The sequence below is a fragment of the Myotis myotis genome, unplaced genomic scaffold, assembly GCF_014108235.1.
Source record: "Myotis myotis isolate mMyoMyo1 unplaced genomic scaffold, mMyoMyo1.p scaffold_m19_p_3, whole genome shotgun sequence".
NCBI lineage: Eukaryota > Metazoa > Chordata > Mammalia > Chiroptera > Vespertilionidae > Myotis > Myotis myotis.
This window is the reverse complement of record NW_023416335.1, coordinates 162,731,057-162,758,042: the sequence shown is the minus strand read 5'-3', so window position 1 is coordinate 162,758,042 and position 26,986 is coordinate 162,731,057. Positions and strand designations below refer to the sequence as shown.

At 49.7% G+C, this 26,986-nt stretch overlaps 2 protein-coding genes across 16 annotated transcripts in view; one reads left to right on the top strand and one right to left on the bottom strand.

The window, feature by feature from the left end:
• GALNT6 (polypeptide N-acetylgalactosaminyltransferase 6) overlaps positions 1 to 24,786 on the bottom strand; it is a 32,056-nt gene extending 7,270 nt beyond the window's left edge. For 5 of the 12 annotated variants that reach the window (XR_004966060.1, XR_004966061.1, XM_036299427.1 and 2 more), the window contains exons 1-7: positions 23,847 to 23,986; positions 23,516 to 23,646; positions 16,684 to 16,806; positions 12,870 to 13,461; positions 10,798 to 10,970; positions 4,135 to 4,284; positions 2,826 to 3,060 (exon numbers count right to left, since the gene is read on the bottom strand). Coding sequence is in view for 10 of the 12 variants with exons in the window: in XM_036299427.1 (XP_036155320.1) it covers positions 2,826 to 3,060; positions 4,135 to 4,284; positions 10,798 to 10,970; positions 12,870 to 13,360 (1,049 nt within the window). In the remaining 2 variants the exon portion in view is untranslated. Of the gene's footprint in view, positions 1 to 2,825; positions 3,061 to 4,134; positions 4,285 to 10,797; positions 10,971 to 12,869; positions 13,462 to 16,683; positions 16,807 to 16,918; positions 17,733 to 23,515; positions 23,647 to 23,846; positions 23,987 to 24,540 lie in introns of those variants that run through there. The other 7 variants (XM_036299429.1, XM_036299437.1, XM_036299432.1 and 4 more) reach the window with 7 other exon arrangements.
• Positions 24,010 to 26,986, top strand: part of SLC4A8 (solute carrier family 4 member 8) — a 121,878-nt gene continuing 118,901 nt past the window's right edge. Inside the window, exon 1 of one of the 4 annotated variants that reach the window (XM_036299424.1) lies at positions 24,010 to 24,397. In XM_036299424.1, coding sequence (XP_036155317.1) covers positions 24,212 to 24,397 — 186 coding nt within the window. In that variant the 5' untranslated portion in view covers positions 24,010 to 24,211. The remainder of the gene's footprint in view (positions 24,398 to 26,986) is intronic. The other 3 variants (XM_036299415.1, XM_036299426.1, XM_036299417.1) reach the window with 3 other exon arrangements.

Here is a 26,986-nt window from a genome sequence, read left to right as displayed (position 1 = left end):
GAGGGACTAGAAAGCCACAGTTTTAGTAGGAGTCCAGCCCTGGTACTTAATACTGCATGAGCAACTAGCTTTGGGGAAAATCTGCCAGCTGCTCTGGACAGAGGAAAACTCCTGGAAACAGAATAGGAAGTGAGATGACACCGAAAGGAGCATTTGGCGGCTACAACAAGATCCTGGCTTTCAGACAAAAGCAGGGAGGCACAGACCCATACGAAGGCAAATTAACAAAAACATCTCATTCCTAGAATATAGATACCGAGTGGCTCAGAAGGGGAGCTGGGCTAAGGGTTGAAGGTGGGGGTAGGGGCTAGGGGAGACTAGGGTTGACTATCAGATACTTAATCAGGAGGGTTGGTAGCTGTGCCTGGCCAGGCTCTCTTGGATGTGGCTTTGCTGCCCCCTTCTGTTGCTTCTTCATGTAGCCCAGAACCAATCAAGGTGGTTCACACACAGCAGGGGCTCAATCAGTGTTCATTGGACTGATCTGTTAAGGTGACTACACAAGAGCCTGACCTTGGAGTTAACCTTGTGGCTGCTCTTGTTGCCCTGAAGTTGGCTCCTGCAGCTGCTTTCTGGAAGAAATTTTAATTGGGAAACCCTCATGCTCATGCAGGCTTTCTGTCACTGGCTCTGATCCAGGAGTTCTAAGCCCCCCAAGTAAGGCCCAGAAAGGTTCAGAGAGTCCTGGGATTCCAGATTAGCACTTTGGAATGCCTACCTCCCTCCCTCCCTCCCTCCTTCCTTCCTTATTTCCTTCGTTGCTTCTTGTATGTGCTCTGACCGGGGATCGAACCCACAGCCTTGGTGAATCGGGGCAATGCTCTAACCAGCTGAGCTACCTGGCCAGGGCTTAACCTACTTTTTCTTGAGGTTCTTCCTGCCTTGGGCCTGTCCCTTGGCTTTGAAAGGTCTCTGACCCAGAAGCCACTGACAAATGACCTCTGAGGATAAACCCTACACAGGGAAACTCACTGCAGACCCACAGCCTACAGGCAACAGCCTGTGTTTCCTGGCCTACGTCTTAGGATCCTCTGGGTCCCTTCTCTCTCCTCTCAGCCTCCTGTTAGCTTTCAGAGTAAAGGGTACTGCCTGCAGGCCTCCTGGTGGGGTACTATGCATAGTGCTGAGGGCACGTCATGCACACCACCAGGCAGCAATTTCATTCCTCAAACACTGGAGCTTTATCTCCAGCTGTATGGTCCGTAGACACTGGAGCCAGGGACATCAGTGATGGGTGGTGGCCAGGTGCCCTGTCCCTGACTGTGTCACTGTGTGCCTGGCACCCAGCTTGGGGGAGGAGGGCTTTGTTGCTGTACACAACAAACAAAAGACATCTATGAAGCAGTCAATAGGGAGTCCTCATTTCTTTTCTCCCTCTTGCCTTCTCTTTTCCCTTCTCTTCTTTGTGTTGCTGCTTCTCCTTCTAATGGAGACAGAGAAGCTGGCTGTTCAGAATCCACGGGATTACTTCCTGTGGCACCCATCTGATCCCTCTCCACTGAGATTCTGGGCAGCATGTGTTAGGACTTGGGCATGTGGAGGGGGAGGAACTCCAACACTCTCTTCCTTTCAAGCCTTCCCTCTTATCTCTGCTTATTGTATCTCCTACCTCTGCTTCCCTCCATCCCAGATATATATTCAGTTGACCTTGGAGTTTCCTGTCCCGTATAGGAAAACAATGACAGATAATCACAGGATACTCTAAAAGCCACTCCCCAACTCAGTTTGGCTGAAATACCTGTTAAAATAAACTTGTGGTTGCCTGGTTGGGTGGCTCAGTCAGTTGGAGCATCGTCCCTACTCCAAAAGGTTGCAGGTTCGATTCCCGGTCAGGGCACATACCTAGGTTGTGGGTTTGATCCTTGGTCAGGGCATGCACAGGAGGCAACTAATCGATGTTTCTCTTTCTCTCTCTCCCTGCCTCTCTAAAAGTTAATAAAAATATATCCTCGGGTGAGGGTTAAATAAAATAAGCTTGTGGTCTCTAACAACACCAACAGGCAATTGGAGAGGGAAGGGCAGGGTAGAGGTATGAGGGGAAGGTAATGGGTAAACTTTCATGCATCCATCCTATAGCTCAGGGGTTGGCAAACTATGGCCTGGGGACCAAACCTGGCCTGGCTTTATATAAGGCTCTGGGTTTATATAAGGATGGTTTTTACATTTTTAAAGGATTGTTTAAAAAGAAACACAAACAAGGAATATTATGCAACAGACTATATGTAACTGACAAACCTGAAATATTTACTATTTGTCTCTTTACCAAAAAGTTCAGGGCAACTGCAACAATCTGCAAACTGCAGAGCACTTGCACTATTCTTTTACTACGTTTCCAGTCTTTTCAAAGAGAATGACTTGGGAGCACATGCCACCCACTCTTATTACAATGGCTATTCAGCAATGGCCACTACCCACTATCTCTCCGCACCTCTGCAAACACCAGTCACGGTCTCCTACAAATAGGGAGGAATAGATGACACAGTGTGTAGAGCCCTTAGTCCAGTGCCAGGCACACAGTAAGTGGCAGATAAGAGCAGTCTAGTGCCATGGTTAGAAGCGTAGGCCTGGGTCAGACAGGCCAGGATGGGTATCCCTGTTCCACCTTTTGTTAGCTGTGTAATCTGAGGCCAATGTTTATCTCTAAGAAACTCAATGTTCTCACTTATTATACAGGCTAATCACAGGGGATGAGAATTAGGTAAAATATGTCAGGTGCTTGCTAGAGCACTAATAAATGTTGACCTGAGATGGCCCAGGTCCCTAGGACTGGGTGAGTCTGGGACCATGTAGGCCGAGGTGGGGGCTCACCAGGCTGTGGTCCTTACTTGATTGGGTAAGTCTCGTCCTTGCGCCTCTGCTTTTCATGTGGAGGTAGAGTCTCCCAGCCGAAGGTCAGGCTCCAGTCAAAGTTGCCACGGCTATGGACTCTGCCCTTCGGAACGGGCTTGGAGAACTCAAAAGTGTTCAGGTCAATAGTGACGATGTCTGGGCTCACCACCGCCGTCTCATCCTCGGTGATGCGAGCCAGGAGGGGCTCCAGCCAGCCGTGGAAGCACTCACCTGCAAGCCCAGACCGGAGACAACTGTCAGGGTCCTGATCACAGCTGAGCCCATGCCCCAGGCCGGTGGGGAGACCCAGGAGGACAAGAGAATTCTCCATCCACTTCCTAGCTATAGGCTGAGAAACACAGGCAAGCTCGCTCACAGCTCAAGCTGTTCAGAGCAGAGAGAGATCTGAGAACCTCCTCCTCTCCCCTCCCCCAACCGAACGATGCAGGCAGCTCTGGAGGGGAGAATGGAGGTCTCAGGGGACTCACATGGACTCAGCTGATCTCAAAGCACAGGAAAGGCCCTGGGTGGGTGTCTTCAGATTCCCAGCCTACCCACTGAATCAGCCCCCCTCCCCAAGCGTGGATTTCAGAAGCAGGTGTCCCCTCTACGGGGAATATCTGCATCTCAAGCTGCGGCTCCAGTTGTAGAATAACAATCTCTTTCATTTGTCTGGCCCTTTGAGATTTTCAGTGAACTGTGTATATTACGTTATTTGGCCCTCAGAGTAATAATTCTGTTGGTGAGTAGGTTGGTATCCTCTTCCCATCTTACAAATGACGAGCCTGAGGCTTTGCTAGGATGCAAACCCGGGTCCTCTGGCTTTCTAGGCTTTCCCCAATATAGATCACTGCTTTTAGGAGTTATTTTTCCCTGAGAATGGTGGGAGGTGTTTTGGTTAGGGGTGAGGGAGGCTTTCCTGGCTCCAGGTGGCCCTACAGGAAAGCGCCACACAGATCAGTCCCCAGTGGTAACAGGAGGCCTCTCTGAGGGGTTGAGCTCAGAACGAGGTACAGATCTGGGGAGAGAGGAATGCCTGGGGCTCCGGAGCACACTCCCAGCAATTGGGGGGCGACCAATCGTTTTAGGGTTGTGTGTGTGTCTCTTGATAAAACACCCTTGGGATTTGGGTGAGAAAGGACTAGAAGAAGCTGGAGAGAGTCCCAAGCCTCCTTCACTCCTAGAACAGAGCAGGAAGCGGCCTGTTGATGCTGTGGTCACAGCTCCTCATTCTGCCAGAGAGGGGTAGGGGATGGGCCGGACTACACCCAGGCCTCCTGGGTGCCAGGCCAGCACTCTACTCACAGTGGGCGTCCAGGAAGGTGAGCACCTCTGCCTGTGCCACGCTGGCTCCCAGCAGTCGGGCCGTGATCAACCCCTTCCGCTTCTCCTGCCGCACCACCCTCACGATCTGCAGCTGCTTCACGTACTGTTCCAGCTGCTCCTTTAAATACTCTGGAAGGGACAGCGTCATTCAAGTCAGCTCACCGCTTGGTTGAAAACCTAATCCCCTGTGGGCACGAAGCGCTGGCCTCCTGGGCCTCCAGCAGGCCGGAGTCTTTAATCCTCCCACACCTACTGCACTAAGCAAGTCCATGGAAGCAGATGGTGGGGAAGGGGGGGGGAGGAGGAAGTCCTGTGTGAGGTCCATCAGCCCTGCCACCCAAGCCCACCTGGCCAGGACCCTGGCTCTGCAGTGTCGGTCCAGTGCCTGTTTACCTAGGCACCTCTGATGTCTGAGACAGGACCTCAGGGTTGTGTTTCTTTGGTCTAAATCAAGTATAAACTTCCGACAAGGGCTTCAGAGGCCCCTCTTGGTCTCTGCAGCCTTTCAGCTGCCATCTTTCAGAGCCGTAATTCCATCCTCCTCTCCTTTCTACCTCTAGTGACTGTGACAGTTTCCAGTGTCGGCTTCCCTGTCTTCCAGGCTCCTCAGAATAAGTTTGCCAGGTAGAATGTACAAATGTTGATTTCTTACTTGCTGGACCGGCAGCAAGAAGTCTTACTCTAATCTCCTTTATTACTTGCTTTGCATGTGGAATATTTTAGGAAATGGAAAGGTGAAGAGCCTCTTTTTAATTAAATTAAAAACACGCATCAAGTGCCTGCCATTGGTCAGGCACAGTGGTGAGCCCAGCTCCCTAGGGTGATCAGTAACCTGTCAGAGGAAGTACAGGGTTGAGAGCCTGCAGGGGAAAGGGGAGGGGAGGGGGAGAGCAACCATCCTGAATTTGGGGATGAGGAAAGCTTTTTGAAGGGAGGGGTATCTCTGCTTAGATCTTTCATTTTTTTCTGAGTGGAGGCTTACTTCATAATCCTGTTATTCAGTCTGGAATCCTCAGAGCATTAAAAATAGCTCTACTCTGAAGCAATTCATCTTGAAACATATTCCAAATCTTACTTATGGTTTACTAACTGTGATTTTGGTTTCCCATGCTCTTGTTCTGTTCCTGATTGTGCAATGGAGTTTCAGAAGTGGAAGTGGAGGGGAAGATGTAAGCGATGATTGTGTCCTTTCTCTTTCAAGCTGTGGGATCAGCCCAGTGCTCAGACCTTGCTCACACAGCGTCCAAATACTTGTACCTACTATGTGCTTTTTAAAAAAATTGATTTCAGAGAGGAAAGCAAAGATAGAAACATCAATGATGAAAGAGAATCATTGACTGGTGCACACCCACACTGGGGATTAAGCCTGCAACCCGGGCATGTGCCCTGACTGGGAATCAAACCCTGACCTCCTGGTTCATAGGTTGATGCTCAACCACTGAGCCACGCCAGCCAGGCTGAACTAGGTGCTTTTATGTTGACTTTCTTATATTCTCTATGAAGATTAAAACACTATAAAACAGGGAGTATTATCCCCAATGTTTATGAGTCAAAATTAGCCTCATTTGGCAGCTTTGGCCCAGCCCAGCATTCACTTAGTAAACATCTGCTAATTCACTTCCTAGGTGCCTGACACTACCCTGGTCAGGGAGGGGCCTGGTCTGGGTCCTGCCTTCATGGATCTCCCAGACTCATAACTCAACTATAGCCCCAACTGCTGGTTCTAACAGGAAGCAGGGAGGAACCCCAACCAAGAGCCTCGCCTTCTCACAGGAAATTCATGGTGATGGAGATAACTCACGGACAGAACATCATAGGAAGTGGGTTTTGTGGTAAGAAACTGCAAAGCACTGAGCTGTGAACCTCAGGGGGCCTGAGCTCTACAAGGCCTTTCTCCCATACCTTCCCCCCGGGCTCAGGTGGCTGGACTGGACCTGTGGATTCTGAGCATGAGTGCAGGCCCTTCTAGGGGAGTGAGACAACCCCTGGACCCACTGGACATGTGCTCCAGAGCATGGAGACACAGACAAGCCTATCCATACTTTCTTATGCCCCCTAGACAACAGCCTCCTAATTTAAGTTTAATACCCCACCACCCCAACCCAGCTTCATGACTCATGACAGAGGCTGTATGACTCCTGTGACCTCCAGCACAGATGCCTTATTCAGTCTCATCAATATGCAGATGGCTCCTAAGTCTTCTTTCCTGGCCTTGCCATCTTCACATGGATGTATAACAGAACCACAAACCAAACACGCCCAAAATGGAACTCCAGATTTCCTCCCAAGCTGCACCCCAGGCTCCCCCTTGTCAGTATACGGTACCTGCATCCCTCCAGCTGCTCTAACCTAGGCATCGTGCTGGATTCTACCCTTTCCTAATCCTTGACAATGAGTCCATCAGCAAGTACTGCCAGTTCTTTCTCTTGGTCCTCACTGTCACCTCAGGAATAATGTCTTTTTTAAAAATATATTTTTAAATTGATTTCAAAGAGGAAAGGAGAAGGGAGATAGAAACATCAATGATGAGAGATAATCATTGGCTGCCTCTTGCATGTCCCCCAGTGGTGATCGAGCCCACAACCTGGGCATGTGCCCTGACTGGGAATTGAACCGTGACCTCTTGGTTCATAGGTCGATGCTCAACCACTGAGCCATGCCGGGCAGCAGCAATAATGTCTTAACTGGTTTCCTGGCCTCTGTTCTACACCATTCTTCACAATCTATTCTTGACATAGCAGCCACGGTGGACATCAGTTATCTTACAAAACTAAATTAGATCGTGCCAGTACAGTGGTTTGAAATTGCACTTAAAAACAAAATCCAGTCCTGGCTGGGTGGATCAGTTGCTTGGTATCAGTCCTTTGTACACCAAAAGGTTGTGGGGTTGATCCCCAGGGGCATACGTACAGGAGGCAACCAATCGGTGTTTCTCTCTCTCTAAAATAAAGAAAAACATATCCTCAGGTGAGGATTTTAAAAAACAAACAAACAAAAACAAGAAAAAAAATCCAAATCCAAACAGTAATGGTGGCTCCTCAAAAAATTAAACATACAATTACCACATGGTCCAGCAATTCCACTTCTGGGTATATACCCAAAAGAAGTGAAAGCAGGGATTCAAACAAATATTTGTACACTGATGTTGATGGCAGCATTATTCACAATAGCCAAAATGTGGAAATAACCCCAATGTCCATGGATAGATGAATGAATGAATAAACAAATCCAGTTTATACAAACAATAAAACACTTAGCTAACCCAAAGGGCTCCCCAAGTGTCTCCTCCCGAGTTTCACACAGTGCATTTCCAGACTTCAGGGCTGCCCCTTCTTTCCTTTCCTTCACCTGCTGATCCCTCTACCTTCCCTTCCTACAGCGGCCCTTCCTGGCCAACCCAACCTCTGTGCTCCTCCCCTCTGCATGAGGAACTGACTCACTGAGGGGCTGTTCACTTCCCAACTCTCCAGGTCCTGGGTATGTGTCTGATTTCCTCCCATCCATCTAGCAAATTCCCGCAGGGGGGAGGCTTAGGCTCAGTCTTCCCCAGGGGCAGGGCAGGGCTTTGAGATGGGAATGACATGTGTGGGGCACAACAGACTGATAAGCCCGATGGGCCAGTTTTCACAAGCCTGTGGAGTGTGCCAGACCAGGAGTACACCTGGCATCTGACCTGGCCACACAAGAATAAAATCTGTGCCCAGGGTTCAGACTCTGAGGTAGGTAAGAAAAAGTTCCCCAGCCTGCCACTGGGCCTCCTTCCCCTGCTCCAGCATCAAACGTCTTATGTACTTGTGGTCACAGAGCACTGCCAAGAACCAGGATAGGAGGACAGAGAGCATGGACATTGTATTTCAGCAGAGACACAGCTCTTCTCTGTGTGTGTGTAATGAGAGCCAGTTAATCTGATCAAATGGTCAAATGTGTGGAAAATTTTATCCTGCTGTGGACAGCAGAGACTTCTGACCATGGGTCCAAGTTTGTCCTCCCCCCCACCCCCCATCAGCTGAACATTTCTGAGAGCATCTCAAGGGTCTAAAAGCCCTCACGGTGGGGGTATTTTTCCTAGGGTCCACAAACTCCCTGGAATTACATGCAGAACTGTGGGTGTGTGCACAGTGTTGTAGCAATTCTGCACTATTCTAGGGAGTGGGGTAAAGCTTTTTACAGATTCTCAAAGAAGCCAGGACCCAGAAAGCTAAGAATGACGTGTTTAGGATTTTCAGGCAGATGATTCGCAGATGCTGGCATTGGCCCTAAGAGAGAGTCCAGGACACAACCAGAGAGAATGCCCCCTAGGGGCAGGCACTTTGGAGGGGCTATAGTGGCCATTGTAAAGTCCACCCTACTAGGCACAGGCTACTGTGCCCTTTAGATGCTGCCTGTGCCAGCCTGGCATTGTCACTTTTCTAGCCTGGTCAGAAGAGTTCCCCAACTGGGCACTTGTACCTTATGGACTAAAAAGATTCTGGGTGACAAGTACAGTTTAGAACTTCTACCCTCTGTGAGCCAAGGGAAGAAGCATCTGAGGGATGGCTAGCATACGTCAGGGGGAGAAGGGTTACCAGAGAGCCCAGTTTGAGAGGAAGGGCAGCTGGATTGATACACTCACTCCCCATTCCATACAGCCATTCTATGGCTACTCAGGGGCCACTCCCATCTTTGCCAAACTCTTTGCCCCTCCCTTTCCAGAAGCCTAATCTGATGCTTCTTGCCCACCAGACTCTCTCACTGCATCCTTGATACTTACTTGCCTTTGCTTTTTTTAAAAAATATTTTTTATTGATTTCAGAAAGGAAGGGAAAGGGAAAGAGAGATAGAAACATCAGTGATGAGAGAGAATCACTGATTGGCTGCCTCCTGCACACCCCTTACTGGTGATCAAGCCTGCCACTCAGGCATGAGCCCTTGACTGGAATTGAACTTGGGACCCTTCAGTCCACAGGCTGATGATCTATCCACTGAGCCAAACAGGCTAGGGCTGCCTTTGCTTTGTAAGTGCTGCTAGGTGTCTGTCCTCCAAAGAAATGGACTTACCAGTATTCACTACAGCTTCTCTTCCCACTGCCTTCTCCAGCCTTAATCCACATTTTAGCATCACCTCTAATCTAGAAGGCAGGCGGGAGGCTGGAGCGGTCAGGAGGAGCCACAGCTCTACCGAGTGGCCCCAGGGCACTCTGGGAAGTGTGGTGTCTGTTTCTGCACTCGATATAGGAGCACGGGCACAGGAGGCCAACCTGAGAGCCTTAGACACCATGTGCCACCCAGGAGGAGGGCTCAGCTCCTGGAGACGCCCAGCCTAATGATGTATCCGTGCCTCAGCCCCTTTCCAAGGTCCGGCCCTACCATCAGCTCTCAGGTGGCTGTAAGAATTTCCTCTCCTGACTTGGGGTCCTCTGCCTCTCTTGCTGACAATTACCCTCCCCCAAACTGCCATCCTTCTGAGACGAGGTCACTGTCCACCTTAAACACCTTCAATGACTCCTAATTATTTTTCTAAATACTTTCATCTTGGCACAAATTTCAATTCAACATCGTTTTAGTGTCATTTCCTAAAACAAACCCAAGTTTCAGCCACATCAAATCTCTCAATGTTTCACAAATACACCTCTGCCTCTAGGACTATGTGTATGCCATTTTCTCTTCTGGGAATGCCCGTCAATGCCTCTTCTTTCCCTAGACACTCATGCTTTAAGGCTCCAATCTGGCCTCCACTGTGGACGGCCCCAGCCATGCCACGCAGAAATAACGTCTCCTGACTCCATACTCCCAGAGTGCATTGCTCCCATACAAAGACTAAACTAAAATCAATGGAGCACCTTACTCCATCTAACTGCTCTGTCACATGAATTATCTCGTTTAGCACCGATCTCTGATCCCTCGTTCACCCTGTGAGGGAGCCAAGTGTCTTCATTTTTAAGAGGCAACTGAGGTTCAGGGAGGTTAAGTATCTTGCCCAAGGTCACAGTTAGGAAGAGGCACAATTGGGATTTGAATTCCTGGATGTTGGCCTCTAAGGTCCACATCCTTCACTTCTATTGAGGGTGTGTTACAGGCCACACTGCTGTGGTTGGTGGTGTAAGGGGCCATCTGACCCATGAGGTTTGTTAGCTTTCTCAGGGCAAGATCCATCTCATTTGCTATTTGTCACGGTATCCCCTTTGCCTAGTTCAGTGTCAGACACAGAATACTCTGCAGATATGAGTGGAGTTACTTTAAAAGGTGTGGGTGGAAGTTTGGTGAGCAACATCGCTTGCCTATTACCAACTACAGCAGAGGGCTTTTGAGGTGGAATCTCTGAGGTAGGAAGCAGAGGGAAGGCCCATCCCCCCCCCTCTGCCCTGCCCGCGCCCAGCATTTCTGACTTGGGTTGGACTCGGCAGCTCTAAGGGAGTCTGAAAAGCAAAAACTCCTAAGCTTTTGGAGCTCTTTGGGTGGAGTGGGGATGAAGTCCAGGCTCAAGGAATGTGGTCTCCCTGCCTGCTGTCCCCTACCTCCTGTGCCTCACGTGCCTTCTCCCTGCTCTTGGCCCTTAGGATGAGCTGTGAAGCCAGGCAGCCGGCAGTGAGCGTGCCTGCTCCCTTGAGAGAACCTGCCCTCCTCCTCAGGATACCCGCTCCTCAGGGCCACCTCTAGCCTCACCCTCAGTGCTGGCATCATCCACCAGTATGATCTCCTTCAGCAGGATGGCAGGACTGGTGTGCAGGACACTGTACACTGTCCGCAACAGCGTGGACCAGGCCTCGTTGTGAAACACAATGATGACGCTGGTAGTGGGCAGTGGCGGGCAGCGCCGAAACTTCTGGTCGACACATCTGGAAGGATGAAAGTGGACAGATAGCTCTCCAGGTCCCTCAGAGTTCCGGGGGTAAGGAGGGCTCTGTGCACAGATTACCATAACCACCCACTGCTCTTTGGAACCACCAGCCTACATTCTCGGTTACAGCTGGGAATAGCTGCTCCCTGTTCCCAGCTTATGCTGTATCTGCCTCCTACTCTGAGCCTCTGCACAGGTCCCTGTCAACTGACTCCAAAACCCGTTTTCCCCGGAGCTGGCTCAGTGCCACAGCTGTGGTGCTGAGGGCTCTTCCCTGCTCCCCTTCTCACTTCTCTCATCCGCTCTCGGAGTTCCCAGGGCTGACTCTTCCGCAGTAACATGTGTGCTGCATAGAGTGTAATCCAATCCAGAGGCCCCAAAGGGGAAGTAGTAAAGGGCAAATGTGACATCTGAGAAAAGCAACTACAATTTTCATACTCTTCTTGTTACACTTTACAGTTCTTCACTAATCCATTTCCTCATTAATTCCCTGTCATCTGACACTACTATCACAGTCAATTTCCTGTGACCTTTTCTCTATCCTCATCCACTCCAACCACTCTGCGGCACTTGGTCAGGCTGCTACCCCCTTGACATTCCATCTCAGGTGGGAGCGGGAATGTGTGAGCCCTGCATCTCAAGGAATCATGTGGCTCAACATCCTTTTTTTTTCTTTTCCTTTTTTTGGTTGTTAATCCTCCCCCAAGGATACTTTTCCATTGATTTTTTTTAGAGAGTGTGGAGGGAGTGGCAGGGGAGGGGGGTCGGGGGGAGAGAGAGAGATATCCATGTGAGAGAAACAATCAATTGGTTTGCCTCCTGCTCCTGCCCCAGCCAGGGCTGGGGATAGAACCCACAACCTAGGTACATGCCCTTGACCAGGAATTGAACACTCAACCCTTCAGTCCATGGGCCAACAATCTAACCACTGAGAGACACCTGCCGGGGCTAACACCCTTTCTTATCCCCTCTGCTGGTCAGAAAGATTTCAAACTTCCTCTTCTGGCTTCCCTTACGGCCCAATACCCTTCCCTGCTGAGAAGCTCATGACAATTCCAAGTGACTCCAGCTTCTAGGACTATAGTACTTGGTCAATTCTGAGGAACCCCAGGTTCACAGCCCTAGAGAATCATGAATGTGGAGATGAGGGCTGCCACGTGACAAAAGGCCAAAAACGGTATAACTCTTGAGTTGGGGAAGACAAGTCTAAATGAGAAAGACACAAAATCTTTGACTTGAGGACAGTGTAAATTACAGTGTAAATTACACATAAGAGTGCGGTGGCTTAAGGCTCAAAGATCTAAGTGCTGGTTCATTGCCCAGGATTAAAATTATAAACGGCTTCAAATAAAGTTTGGAATGGATTCATGGTCCTGTGCGCCTTCACTGGAAGAAGGAAATCAGGAGGCGGGGACAGTCCTGACACTAGGGCCCCTGTCGGGCAACGTCCCACTCCTGCAGCTCAGCAGCAGCGTCCCATAGTTTCTGGGGCAGGCTATTCCCAGAAGGGCTTTAGCTCAGCTCGGGTATAGAACCCAGGGTGGCAGAGGGCAAGGCCACCAAATCAGTGGCCTGGAATCAGTCCCTCTCAGTCACCCCTAGGCCAGGTCCTGGTCCCAGACCTGGAGTTCTTTTTTCTGTACACTGTCACCTTCATAATTGTGTTTTACTCTCATAGGAACTCCCTAGGCCTCTGGCCTGACCAGAATACTCTTGAACCCCAACCCCTGGGATAAGGGCAACTGGTCAGGAAAGGGGGTGAGGGTGTGGAGGAAATCCCTGTCCATATTCTAAAATCCCCATCAGCTCTTTACCGGGCAATTGGCCCAAGGCACGGCCATACCAGCCACACCTTTGGCAGAGCCCTGGCCTCACCCAATGACTCTGGGCTACTTACTCAGGGGGTCGAGTGTCTGGCCCCAGGGCCCTCTGCAGGGAGATCCGGTCACTGGCAAAGGCATTGAAGCAGTGCTTCTTATAGCCCTCTTCCTTTTCCTGGGTCTCCAGGGGAGTCCACTTGTCCTTCTGAAAAGCTTTCCCATCTGCCCCAGGGCCGTTGGGATCCTGTGGTGGCCGTTCCCAGAAGGGCTTCAGCTCAGCTGGGGTATAGAACCCAGGGGGGCAGAACTTGTTCGTGGAGACCAGTGTCTCCTGGGGCTCTGGAGCCCTGATCTGGAGCTTGGGCATCGAATCCTTCAGGTTGTTCATGGCCCCCACCATGAGGTCCAGGACATGATCCTTCTGGCTGACCAGGGACTTCAGCCATGGCTTCTCTGTGGCCTGTTCCCTGCTGCTGACATCCCTCTGCAGGATGAAGAGGAAGAGCACAAAGGCGCTGCCCAGGATGGCCAGGCGCAAGGGCATGTGACGTCTGCGGAGGAGCCTCATCCTCTGGAACCAAAGGGGACCCCGGCTGAGTCAGCTCCAGTCCTGGGCCGATCCTGAAAATAGCTTGATATGTTGGGGTGGCCACACCTTGGGGCCTCAGCCTGAGAAGGGAAAGAAATAAGACAAGGCAGGGGTGGAGAGGGAGTCAGGGGGTTGGGGCTCCAAACTAGGCTCTGTTGCTGAATAGTGACATCATCTTATCCAATCACTTAACTTGCTTCTAAATTTCCTCCACCCATAAAATGAGGAGAACCAGAATCAGCGCTTTTTTCCTGCCCTAAGATTCTGACATTAGTGGATCTAGAATAATCAGAACGCTAAAACTCTAAATGCAGAGATTTAACAGAAATAACCACTTTGGAAGACAATTTGGCATTATAAAATAAAATTTAAAACGTACACACCCTATGATGCCGCAGTTCCACTCCTAGTTTTATATTCCATTCAAACGCCAGTGCACATGAGCCAGGAGGCATGTACCAGAATGTGTCTAGTAGCACTAAGTAAAATGGCAAAAAGAGCAACCGCCCAACTGTCCATCAGCAGTAGAATGTGACTAGAGTATGAAATATATCCGTATTACGGAGTACTCAGCAGCAGTACTGACAAAGAATGAACTATTCCTACATGCAACATCGCAGATGTAATATTGATTGAAAACAAGTTGCAGAAGAATAAGTATAATATGATTCCACTTATAGAAAATTGTAAAGCACGTAAAACTAAACAATGTATTGTTTATGAAAACAAAAATGAGTACATAATATTGTTTATGACTACAAAATGAATATGTGTATGAAAGCTATAAAGAAAACTAAAGGGACAATGAAACAAAAGTTTCTGAAGAAGGAGGAAAGATATGAGAAGAGAGGCACATGGGGACTTCAAAGTAAAGTGTTTTTTCTTAAAGTGGATGGTGGCCATTACTGGTACTGTTATTCCTTATACCAGTGATGGCGAACCTATGACACGCGTGTCAGAGGTGACACGCGAACTCATTTTTTTGGTTGATTTTTCTTTGTTAAATGGCATTTAAATATATAAAATAAATATCAAAAATATAAGTCTTTGTTTCACTATGGTTGCAAATATCAAAAAATTTCTATATGTGACACGGCACCAGAGTTAAGTTAGGGTTTTTCAAAATGTTGACACGCCGAGCTCAAAAGGCTCGCCATCACTGCCTAAACATATTTTATAAATATTCCTCTGTATATACTCATGTTTAATAAAAAATATCTAAGATTCCAGGCAGGACTGAGCTTTGGTGTCCATCAGCTTACACCCCTGGGCACAGACATGATCCCACGGGTCAGGGATGAATGTTTGCAACACCTTCTGTGGAAAGCTCTGAAAACGCCAGGGTCCCTTGTAAAACACCAGATTTCCATGGCACAGGCCTGTGCACAAAGCCCAGTTCTGCCCCTTCTGGAATAATAGCACCTACCTCCTAGGGTTGTTAGAAGGATTAATAAGTTCAATAAATAATCACGGAAAATGCTTAGTAGTCCCTGCACACAGTAAATTCTGAAAAAAATATTAGTTTTTATCATTAGTGGCCGTGTGACCCTTGGATAAATTACTTAATCTCTCTAAGCCTCAATCTCCTCATCTATAAAGTGGGGGGTAACTAATACCCAACTCACAGGGATGTGAGGATTAAATCAGAGATAATGTATGTAAAATCCTTGGCAGAGTACCTGGCAAATAATAAGCCCTCAATAAATGGTTATCAATTATTTCCACTATTATAATTAATAAATCCTTGCTCAGTTTTCCAGCAATTTTCCTCAAGCACCTGGTCCTTGGCCAAAGCCACACTCATGCCATGCTACTTAATGCTGTTACTTAAACACTCAAGTTCCTGCCTGTGGAGAAGCCTGGCATCTGGAGTCACTTGGATCCGGGGAATATGATCTCAGGGGGAGCATGGGTCACTCTGGGCTGGGGGAGACGGGTGGTTTTCTTTTATAACATCAGACTCAGCAGCAGCATCAAAAATCAAATACAATGAAATCTCTTTGTCTATTTTGTGTTAGATGTCTACGAAATGGGAGAGGAGATTGGTTCATTCTGCCAGTATTGATGGAGTATCTGCTATATGCCAGATGTGGGAGATACAGTGATGAGCAAGCCCAACCTTCAGGGAATGTACAGTTAACTGGGGGAGTCAGATTTTAAACAGAGATCACCCAGTGAGAAGATGGCATAAGAGAGGACCCTTGGGTCCTGAGGAAGAGAGGATACAGGAAACTCAGCAAGTGGGAGAAGGTGACATTTGTGAAGCGGTTCCGAGGGGGAGGAGCTTGGGCTGAGCACTAACCCACCCGTAGGAGTTGGCCAGATAAGGTGAGCACACAGAGGCCTAGAGGCAGGAGACAGCATAGCCAATCAGAGAACAGCAATTACATTGGGATAGTGGGAGTATGAAATCTGATCCAAGTAGTAGAGGATGGGCCTGGAGAGGCAGGGGCCACAAGTCATCATGCCAAGGAGTCTGCTGTGGACCTGAGACATGCAGAGCAATACAGGGTTAGTGGGGAGCCCAGTACTATAGGAAGAACAATATGATAGCTGGTGGAGGGTGTCTAGGAGACGGACCTGATTGGCAGCTGGATGGCCAATTAAAAGGGGTTGGGGATCTGATTCAAGTTAGTATCGGCGCTGATGGAGGAGGGAGAATGTGGTGCTAGAAAATCCTTGAGTGACCAATGGGCCAGTTCACTGCAGCTGGGGATACAGAGGTATGAGACAACTGCTTTCCCCATGAGATTTTAGAATCTAGTTGGAGAATAAGAACTGGTACCATTGGGTGCAGTTAACACCTGTCTAGGGAGGGACAGGAGCAGAGAAAAGATCTTTCACTGAATACCTGTTTGTACTTTGAGCCTGACTATATTACCTATTCAAAAATTAATAAAACGGAAACAATAGCGCAGGCAGTAAGCGCCAAGTTGAAGAGGTAGAGCTGTCTATGGGCTTGAAGAAGGCATCAAGGAGGAAAGCATCAAGGAGGAAATGGGGCTTTGGTGTAGAGGCAGCTTCCTGCACTCAGCTGGGGTTGAGCTATGTCTGCTGGGCCAGCACAAGGAGTTCTGCTTGAGCTAGACACCTCATAAATCCTGGAACTGCCCCTGCTAAGCACAGACCCCCACAGAATGCAGAAGTGTTTGCCATGACAGTGTTAAACTATGCTACAGGTCGAACTTCCCTGATATTTTCTGTCTACCTATCCACAACAGCAAGAAAAGAGGGGGCACAATTAGAAACAAAGGTGTGGTAATAGATTAGTTACCAGCTGCTGCCAAGTGCCCAAGACTCACCTCCTCCAGGAAGACCTCCCTGACCGACTCCCTCAGAATCACCCAGGCCACTTCAGCTCCTGCTTCCTGGCATTGCGTTGTGGTCCCTTGAAGTGGGGTTGGCCTTTGTTACTTTTATTCCCTCTGAAGAAAGAGACCTAGGGTTAAATTGAGCCCTTCCCAGGCATCTGTTCTCTCAATCCAACCTGGCAGTCTACGGCTTTCTCTGGAGCCTGCAATTCCTCCAGGTACTTACCCACATCCTGAAGTGAAAGGAGACACCTGTGATTAGCCCTGGCAGTAAGGGACTCAGCCTCTAGTTTGTTTGCTCAGCATGCAGGCAACAGGAAAGAATCACTTGAAAGAGACACACGCTAGTAATCTGATGGAAGGCAGAAGACTGGGATTAAGGATTCCTGCTCACTGCGTAGATGACTCCCGAAGTGTGGTTAGCAAGCTCAGTTCGCCGTTTTACCAGCTTTGGAAAGGAATAGCTCCCTCCTTCATGCAGTACTGTACTTTGTCAAGTGCAGAGCTTCACAGGATCCTCCCCCAGGGTCTTGTGTAGCTCCCTCACCTTTGGGTTCCCACCGTATGGCCACCAAACCAGTGCATTGGCAAGCGTGCCTACAGTCTTCATCCACTCATTCCCCTTCTGCCGCTGCTGAGCGTTCATTCCCAGTCCTTTTTCCTCCAGCCACTCTTGGGATCTCAACACGTGGGACCATCTTGGTTTCAGTACTGAGATGATGTCAGAACACAAATTCACCTTCTCTCACTGGTCTAAGGGAACTGCGCCTTCACCCAGCTCAGTGTCTATCACACTGCTAACTACAACCCACTATAGGATTGTGAAATAAACTTAAACTGTTGCAAATCAGCATAAAAAAAATTCTTTTAAAAAGATTAGAATGGAATAGAACAAAAAAGTACCAAAGTATGTCACATGTAATATAGGCATTGCTTTATTAAAATTTCATTGCAGTTATTATACACTAGAGGCCCGGTGCACGGATTCGTGCACCGTGGGGTCCCTCGGCCTGGCCTGCGCCCTCTTGCAATCCGGGACCCCTTTGGGGATGTTGGACTGCCGTTTTTTGGCCCAATCCTGCAGGCCAGGCTGAGGCCCTTTAGTATGCATATAAGATCTTTGGTTAATCTCTTCCTGCTCTCCCCCCTCCCCCCTTCCCTCTGAAATTCATCAGTCTGTTCCATGTTTCCATGCCTGTGCATTGAGGGTCTGCCCCCCAGTCGAAAGGTTGCTTAGGCTTTTATATACTAGTATATCGATATCTAAGGAGTGTTTCAAAAGTCTTAGTGCAATTTTAAGCTTTAATAACTTCAGAAACAGAAATGCTACAGACTTTCAAAGAACATCATTTGAAAGTTTTTATTTATTTTATCTTTTTGAGTTTTATGAATTTTGAATAAGTTTTTATTTTGATGTTTATCTCAATCCATTGGTGATAGACACTTCCCAATACAAACTTAAATTGAAAATTTGGTATTAAAAATTCATAAAGGTAAAAAAATGGAAACTATTACATTTTCAAGTTGTGTTTTTTTGGTTAGTTTGTAGAGTTCATACCTCTGATGTGATTTAAGTGTAAAATTGCCCCTAAGACTTTTGAGATACCCTATCACATGTGAAGTGGGTATGAAGTTTTGTTGTAAAATGTTTTTCTTATGTTGGTCCAGTCATAGAAATCTGAAAGCCACTGACACCATCCAATTACACCCTAGGCTCCCCCAGGAGGCCTTCTTAGATCTCTCCCATCGTGCCCCCCAGCAGGCTTTATATGTCTACCCTGGCCCCATCACAGCCTTCCCTGTGTGGGGAACTCCTCTCTCACACCTCTGTGAACGCCTGGACGAGATGCCAGGCTGTTTTCACCTCTTTATCACTTGCAAAATCCCACACAAGTTTAGTGTGTAGGAAATAGTCCATAAACTCTTGTTAAATGAGATGAGGACAGACAGGTTAAAGCTACAAGGGTAAGCACTACCTTCACCAAGTGATGTTTTGAATGCACTTATTCTAACAAGCATGGAGTTACATGATATTCTGTGGTTAAGCCTCGGTGTGCCACACTGACTAGGTCTGTCTGTGAGTCTAGCACCCTCATTTCACAGGTGAGGACTTCTCTACTGTCACACGGCTTGTGGCTCCCAGAAGCACATGGCAATCTCCTAACTCCCAGGCCACGGCTCTGTTCCCACATCTTACTTACCCCTTGGAGGTCCCCTGGGAAGTTTGGGGGCTGGGTTTGGCTCTCCTGAGCCTGGGGCAGGGCTGTTGTCATGAGCATCCCAGCTTCACTCTCAGAACCACCACCTCCCCCACCCCTACCCCCACCTCCCACTCCAGGCTACAGAGATGCCAAAACTGGAAGTTCCAAGCAAACTTTCAGCTTTTATGAAAGCCAGGGTAAACAAGGCAGAACACACCCTTGCTGGCCAGGTGGCCTCTTTGTAACAAAGTTTCTTTCTGTTTATCAGCTGAGCGGCTCACCTCCGGGAGACGTGGCAGCCAGGAAGTAAGACACCACCACAGGGATGTTTGTTCAAGTTAGTCAGACTAAGGCCCGATTACAGGGTTTCTTCGAAAAGAGATGACTGCCGCCACTCTCACCCAGGGCACAGGTGTGTGGAGCCGGACATCATGTTGGGAGAGGGGACAGGTCAATTTCAAGCTACTGGTGGGGGGAGGGGGCCCAGAGGCTGCTTTGGTTACATGATCATCCCTTTACATGATCATCCCTTTCTTCCTTGCCATCAAACACAGCACTCATTTCACTTCCTCTGTTCTCATGCTGTGCACAAAGTAGCAAATGATCCCCTTCAAGCCCCTCCTCCCAACGCTGACCCTTCTGATTACAGAATGCGGGGAGTTTTTCACTTTTCTCCATAATTACACCTTTAAGACACTTCAGCTGCTGTGGCTTATTTTCCCAGAGAGACACACTGGAAGTTATTTCTGTAGCTCGTCTATCAAGTGCTTCCCCCACCACATCTAGGTTCATTTTATGTTTGCATAACATTTTAAGCTTATAATCCAAAGACAGATTTTTCAATTGAAATAACCTACCCAACTTTGCTCACACTATGTACCTAGAACAGTGCTTGACACTCAGTAAATATTTGTTGATTTTTATTACAAATTTGTAAAAGCCCTTGAAAATCAAACGAATGTGTAATCCAAGAGGAAGTTCAAGAGCTAGCTCACAGCATCTCACTGGAGTTGCTTCCAGGCCCTGACAGGTGGGGCAGGGATGTGCAACGGTACTCAAACTGAGCGTTGAGACTGATGGCTCCTAGGAATCCAGGGATGAAAAGAGGAACCTTCAGGTGGGTGTGAGGTGGGATTTTCTAAACTCTGGTAACAGGCCGGGTTTGAGAGAAGGCAAAAAAAAATAAAAAAAAAAATAAGGGAACTTGAATTGAGTTTTAACATCGGTCAGCTGGGGCAGTGGAGAGAGGGAGTGTTAAGAGAGGTATTTCTGAAGGCTTAGACTGGTCTCCAGATTGGGGTGGGGGTGATAGGAGAGGACAGAACTGAAGTTTTTCCTCCTCTCCTCACCCCACAGTCTGCTCCTGGCTGTAGGCCTTTTCCTCAGGTCCACCAGATACTCAACATGCCACACCCTGAACTCGGGGTCTGTGCCCTACCCCCTAACCTAGCCAGCGTTCCCAGTTTCCCCACTGCAGCCAGTAGCATCGAAATCCTACAAACAGCCTCTGCTCCTGCCCCACTCCCAGGTGTGTAGTTTGAATCCCTTCCCAATTTCAGGTTTACCCCGTGCCCACTGCCGAATTCTGCTGATTCATTCCCTGCCTCCTGGATTCTCCTCTTCCTCTCTACTCAAAACTCATCTGAGAATGGCCCTTATCGCCCAGCATCTGTAGGATAAGCAGAAGCTGCCTGCCCTCCGCCTTCGCCTCAGGCCTCCCTCCCTTTCACAATCCGAACAGCCATACATATATTTCTTTAGCCCCATCTGATTGCATGTTTCTACATGGCCTGGGCAATCTGCTTCCTGTTTGCTACTCACCCTCACTGGTTATCTTTTCCTCCTCGGAGACTCCCCCTTATGTTTTTGCTAAGCAAGTCGCTTTTCTTTTTCAAATTCCTACTTGAAACTGCCCTCCTCCAAGAAGGCTTCTTAGGCTAAGGTGCATCTCACTGCCCCCCGTATTTGTTTCCAAGTTTCACTACCCACGTTTCTCTATGTGGGACTTCCCCACTAGATTTATGGGGGACAACCAACAGGCCTAGACACTAGGCCACTTAGATCCTATTTTCTTTCTCCTTCCCAGTCCTTAAATCCTGGTCCCAATCTTCTGCCTCTGGCATGCAATCCACCTAGCCTTCCAGCCCCTGTGGTAGCCCTCTGCCCTGAGGTTTTTGGTTATGCTCTTCCACTGCTCTCATCTGCCCGCCTTTTGTTCTCCGTTAGTCAGATGTAGAGCTGAGGGTGAGGTTTGGGTTTCCTCCTTCTTCCAATCTCTATGTAGGGCTCAGGACCAGACTGCACAGAGCACAGGAGAATAATCTGACCCCACAGGGCTTGTAGGGGCCACAAAGGAGTCTTCTAACAGTCCTTTTCCTCCCCAGACTGAACCCATCCTTGTTCACTGTGCAAGCCGTTTACATGGCACAATTACAGCATTGAGCTCACACAGAGACAGTCACTGCCCTGTACTTGACCTCTCCTTTATTCAAACCCTCACTCTCATTCCCATCAAATGAGAACGGACATTCTGGGCTTTCCCAGGGAGGCGCAGAGGGCCGTATGAAGAGCTAAGTTCACCCGCGTCTTCGGCACAGCCATTCACTGGGCCCTCTGCTGTGCAGACACCTACTCTGTCCTCAGCTTCACTTCTAGGGCTGGAGACGTCGGAATATGTCTGACAACCAGAGTTAGTTTAGGACAATACCACCACTTTTTAAATTACTACTTACCACGTCAAGTCAGGTAACAGTTATCTTCTCCATTTTTACACAGAAGGAAACCGAAGCACAGGGAGATAAAGTAACTTGATCCAAGTCACACAACGAGGAAGTAGCAGAGGCAGGATTTGCACTCAGACCCAAGTCTCTCCAAAGCCCACTCACTGCCTAAACCATGACATCACACCGCCGTGCATTAGGCTGGTGCCTGGAGCTTTGCCAAAGCACTTTCCCTCCACCTTCTCATTTGCTCTCCACCCAGGGAGTGTTTATGTGCTTTGGCCAAGATTAGACAGCGAAATTAGCGACAGGGCTGAAACGGCTGCCTGCCTCCTTATGCCACTGCCTTCTCAAACTGAGAGGCCTTGGGAGTCAGGGTTAACTGATCCTCTTGACTTCTGTTCTAGGCAATGGCTCCCTGGACTAAGCCCAAGGTCATATTTCCTGTCCAGGTTTCTCCCTCCTGAGCGTGGGCTAAGATGTTTCTGATCTCACAGGGCATCTGACAGGTATCAGGACCTCCCTTCGCATGCCTGAGCGCTTCTATGCTGCTACAGGTGGGAGTCAGCTGTCCCGCCAACTGTGGGCAATGATTACCCAGGATGAGGCCATCTTGGGCAGTCCAGTATCCTTCATGGTTCCTTCCTACCAGCTCCAGACCACCTCTTCCATTTGACAGTCCTGCCCTGTGCCCCTTAAACTGTTACCTCTGGGTACCTAAAGTGAATGGCGTTCCTGAGGAACGGGAACTTAGGGTAGTACTTGCAATGATACTGACTTCTGCTGGATAATGTGAAGCAAAGTATATTTTAAACCCCTCCCCTTAGAGCAATGGTTCTCAACCTGGGGGTCGAACGACCCTTTCACAGGGGTCGCCTAAGACCATCGGAAAACACATACATAATTACATATTGTTTTTGTGATTAATCACCATGCTTTCATTATGTTCAATTTGTAACAATGAAAATACATCCTGCATATCAGATATTTACATTATGATTCATAACAGTAGCAAAATTACAGTTATGAAGTAGCAATGAAAATAATTTTATGGTTGGGGGTCACCACAACATGAGGAACTGTATTAAAGGGTCGCGGCATTAGGAAGGTTGAGAACCACTGCCTTAAGAATGTATTATTCATCACATGAATTTGCCCATCTCATCCTTTTTACCCTTCCTGTGATGGGCAGGGATACGGCTGATCTCTCTGAGAGAATAGGGCCGGGGTGGTATACACACATCTCTGGTTAAATGAACACAGCCCCAGGGTCTTTGGTGTGTGGAGTTGTTAGCCAACCTCTGTGGGTCTGGGGTGTGCTGAGAGTATAGCATCAAAACCCTCCCTGGGACTGTTGCAACGAGCTGTTGGCCAATAGAGAGGGTCTGCTCTAAGCTTTGAAGGCAAACTGAACCCACTCCTCGCCACTCCCCCCCCTCCCCCCCCCCCACACACAGGAGAGCTCTGTCCTACCCTCTGCTGAGGTCGGGGTCTAGGACAACTCGCCCTGGGAGTAAATCACAGAATCACAGTCTCTCCTCTTGGTTAGCCCGGGCTTGGAACACATGACGGGGAAATGGGGAAGTTGGTGACAGTCACAGTCACGAACGCACATCAGACTCCCTCCCACAATACCACACGGCTCCCGTCGGCACAAGAGGGAGGCCCTCCCAGATGGCCCCACCAGGAGGCTTCTCTCGCTGGCCTCTCCTGCTCAGGGGGACTCGCCCTGGGGAGGGAGCCTGTCTGAGACCTTCTGTAGCGGGGCACATAGGGCAGCCCAGCCTGAGAGCTGGCACACAGGAATGGGGCGGCAGCACGGGTGGGTGCAGGGAAGAGGTGCAGAGCCCCGGAGGGAGTGCTGTGGCTTGTCCCCCCCAGCCCCACCCCACCCTCCCTTACCAGCCACAGAGGTCCGAGCTTTCCTTCCATCCATCCTTTCAGGAAGGCACGCAGGTGGAGGGGAGCCTACCGAGGGAGAAGCTAGAGGCCACCGCGACAGATGAGGGCCAGTCTGGCCCACCCTCTTCCTTCTATTGTGGGGGATGGGGGGGGGAGGAAGAGGAGGAGGAGGAGAAGGTCGGCAGAGAGCAAAGACTTAGCAGAAGCGCGAGACTAGAGGGAAGTCCCGAGAAGGGGGACAGCTCTGGGTTCCCGGTCAGGGGGAGGGTCGCAGGGGTGGGAGCGGGTCACGGGGGGCCAGGGAGGGTCGTGGGCCGCTTCTGCCGCTTACCTGTCGCGCCGGGGCAGAGCCGCAGCCGCGCCGCCGAGCAGTTCACCGGTTTTCCGACGGGACGTCCTCGAGGGCGGGGCCGGGGCAGGGCCTGCGAGCTACCCGGGCGCGTTCTACACGCCCCTTCCAGGCCAGGTGCCGGCGGCCACCCGCGGGGCCCCGGATCGCCGCCGCTGGCCGCGCCACTCCCGGCGGCTCCCAGGGCCGCCAGGAGGCGGGGGGCCGAGGCCCCAGCCCCTCGCATTCTCCCTCCTCCCGCTGGCCGCTGCTAGGAGCCCGGCTTCCCCAGAGCTCAGCCCAGCCCAGGGTGCAGTCTCCACATCCCCTCCTCCGTTTGACAGCCCTGGCTCTCCGCGCCGAAGAAGATGGGAGGGTCCCCGCCACCCCAAAGACGACGGGCAGCGGCGGCGCAGCCCGTGGCGCGGACGCCGAGTGCGGGGAACCGCCTGCTGGTGGCGGCGAGGCTGGAGCGCGCGGAGCCCGGGGCAGCGAGGCAGCGCTGGAGAGTGCAAACGCCGCCAGGCAGTGAGGAGCGAGGGGCGCCGTCCCAGGTTTGCTTCTCCTTGTCCGGGTGCCTTGGGCAAATGACTCCTTCCTTCCATCGAACCGCGAGAGCAGCTATGAACGTGCGCCACGCACAATGCGGAGGGCTCCCTATGCCAGGTCGTAGGGAAACCCCAGCCCTGACAAGTACCTGCAATGATGGCCCAGAGTAGCCTGGGTAGGTGGCTGGTCACACAGCCACGGTGATGCTCAAAGTGTGGTTTCCTGGGCCAGCAGCAGCAGCAGCACCAGACAATTTGTTAGAACTGTAGATTCTTGGGTCCCACCCCAGCCAGACCTAAATAACCCGAATTTCTGGGGATGTGGCCCAGCGATGTGTGTTTTTAAAAACCTCCCAGGTGATTCTGGTGTACACTCCGTTCTGAGAACCAGGGAACATATACTGGCAGGGCTGGTTTTAGAATCCAGGTCAATTTAATTCCTAAACTCATGCTCTGAATCATCCCTCCCTCCAGGGCTGCTCACTGGTCCTGTCTGGCTCTAAGGTTCTCTGATATTATCTTTGGGTCCTTATAGGAATAGCGAAGTAGCATGGTTGACTCCAAATAGCCAATCATGTGGACATTTTCTCTGGTAGAATCGTAGACTACCAATTTTGTCTTTCTTTTGTTTTGATATTTAAATGATTTGGATTTCTTTTTTAAAGTATGTTTTTATTGATTTCAGAGAAGAAGGGAGAGAGGGAGAGAGAGAGATAGAAACATCAATGATGAGAGAGAATCATGGATGGGCTGCCTCCTGCATGCCCCCCACCAGGAACTGAGCCCACAACCCAGGCAGGTGCCCTGACCTGGAGTTGGATCATGACCTTCTGGTTCATAGGTTGACACTCAACCACTGAGCCACACCAGCTGGGCTAAAAGATTTGTATTTCTAAGTCCATAGGACCTGTGAGCAGGGGTCTGGGTGAGACGATCTGAGCAAGAAGACAGTCCTGACATGAACTGGGACAGGCAGGGAAGCCACGTGGGGGTTAACAGCTGGATGAAGAAGTAATCTTGTTTTCTAATCTGGGACCCCGTGGGAGGAGGCCAGCGGTTTTCCAGTGATGGAGTCTGGAGAGACAGGGTCAGTGCAGCAGGGAGATCTTGCCCGGCTACCCTAGGTCAGGGGAATGGTGAAAGATGGACATTCCCAATCATAGAAAAGGAGGTGTCCCCACTCTCTCAGCATGGCCACCTAGCTCCCCTGACTAATCCTCTAACCCCCAACTCCCTTTCTTTCACACTGGAGACTTTCTGGATTTAAATTCCCAAATAAAGACTTTCTGAAGCATTTACCTTGATCATCCATTTTCGCTCTTTTACAGACACTCAGGGCTCATTTTCACTCCCCTTGCTCCCCTTGCTACCATTCTTGTCACTGGCCTTATTTGACACCCATCTTTCTCAGAATAAGGACATTCTCTATCAGATTGTGGGACGCTGCCCGGCATTTCTCTCTTTCTGGGGACTGGACACTTCTGTGTGGGTCTGGCCCTACTACCTTTGCTCTAGCCTTCCCTTAACTCTGCTCTTTGACCCCCATGGGCCACGTGGTTCTGACCTGGCCCTGGAGCCTTAGTCAGGGCCCAGCCTGACCTGAGGGTGTTGGGCTAGGCTGGATTCACAGCCTCTGTTCTCCCCAGGACAGAGTCGTGACCGCCAACCGCATCCTGGCGTTCCAGGTTCCCAAGGGGTGCTCCACTTTCCAGAAGCAGATTACTCATCCAATGCTACTTCAGCTGACTCTGATTTTAAACGTGACTTTGAGTCGTCAGAATCATTAGTTGTCTAATTTGCAGGCACACGCAGTCTACAGGATGTGGGCCCACCCCTAATGTGTCATGCCCTGGGCTGTTCTCTCCTAGCAGGGAGGACGGTTCGGGCTCCCAGGCCTCTGCTCCAGGAAGGTCTGGAGATGAGCCGCCGCAGAACAGTGACTGTGATCTCAGCCTGCCACTGGTGGCAGGCCACTTTTAGAAAGTGTTTTGTGTTTTTTTGTTTGTTTTTTTAATTGAAAAACTTATATAGGCACATAGTTACCAAAAAATAAAAATTAAAATTAAAAAAGAAATCAAGCACTATAAAAAGGTATACAATGAAAGATACAGTTCCTTCCTCTCTAGACCTTCGGTCCTTCTCGCCAGAAATCATCTATGTGTGTTTATGACACACTCTTCCTATCATCAAGCATTTCTGCAGGACATGCCTGAATTCCCTGCTCCTCAGGAAGTCCTGTGAATTTCATCTTTTCTCTCACAATCTTGTTTTTATTTCTGGGCCATTTTAGGATTTGTTTTTGGGTGTTCTGAGTTTCGTTTTTCACATCAGCGTGCTTCAGGGAGTTCCCCCACCATGCAGCAGGAAATGTGGTAGGGAGCAGATCAGTGGGAGCAAGTGAGACAGGAGTAACGCTGAGGCTACTGACATCAGCTTTGGCCCTTATCTTCCTTCCACATGCAGCTCTTGGTAAGGAGACACCCACCTCCGTGCGGGCAGGATGAGGGAGATTTGCCCCTCCGGTGGAGTGCTGCCGGCTTCCCTTAGCTGGCCCAAGCTTGCCCGGGAGGTTAGGAGGTGGGCAGCTGGGCTGCT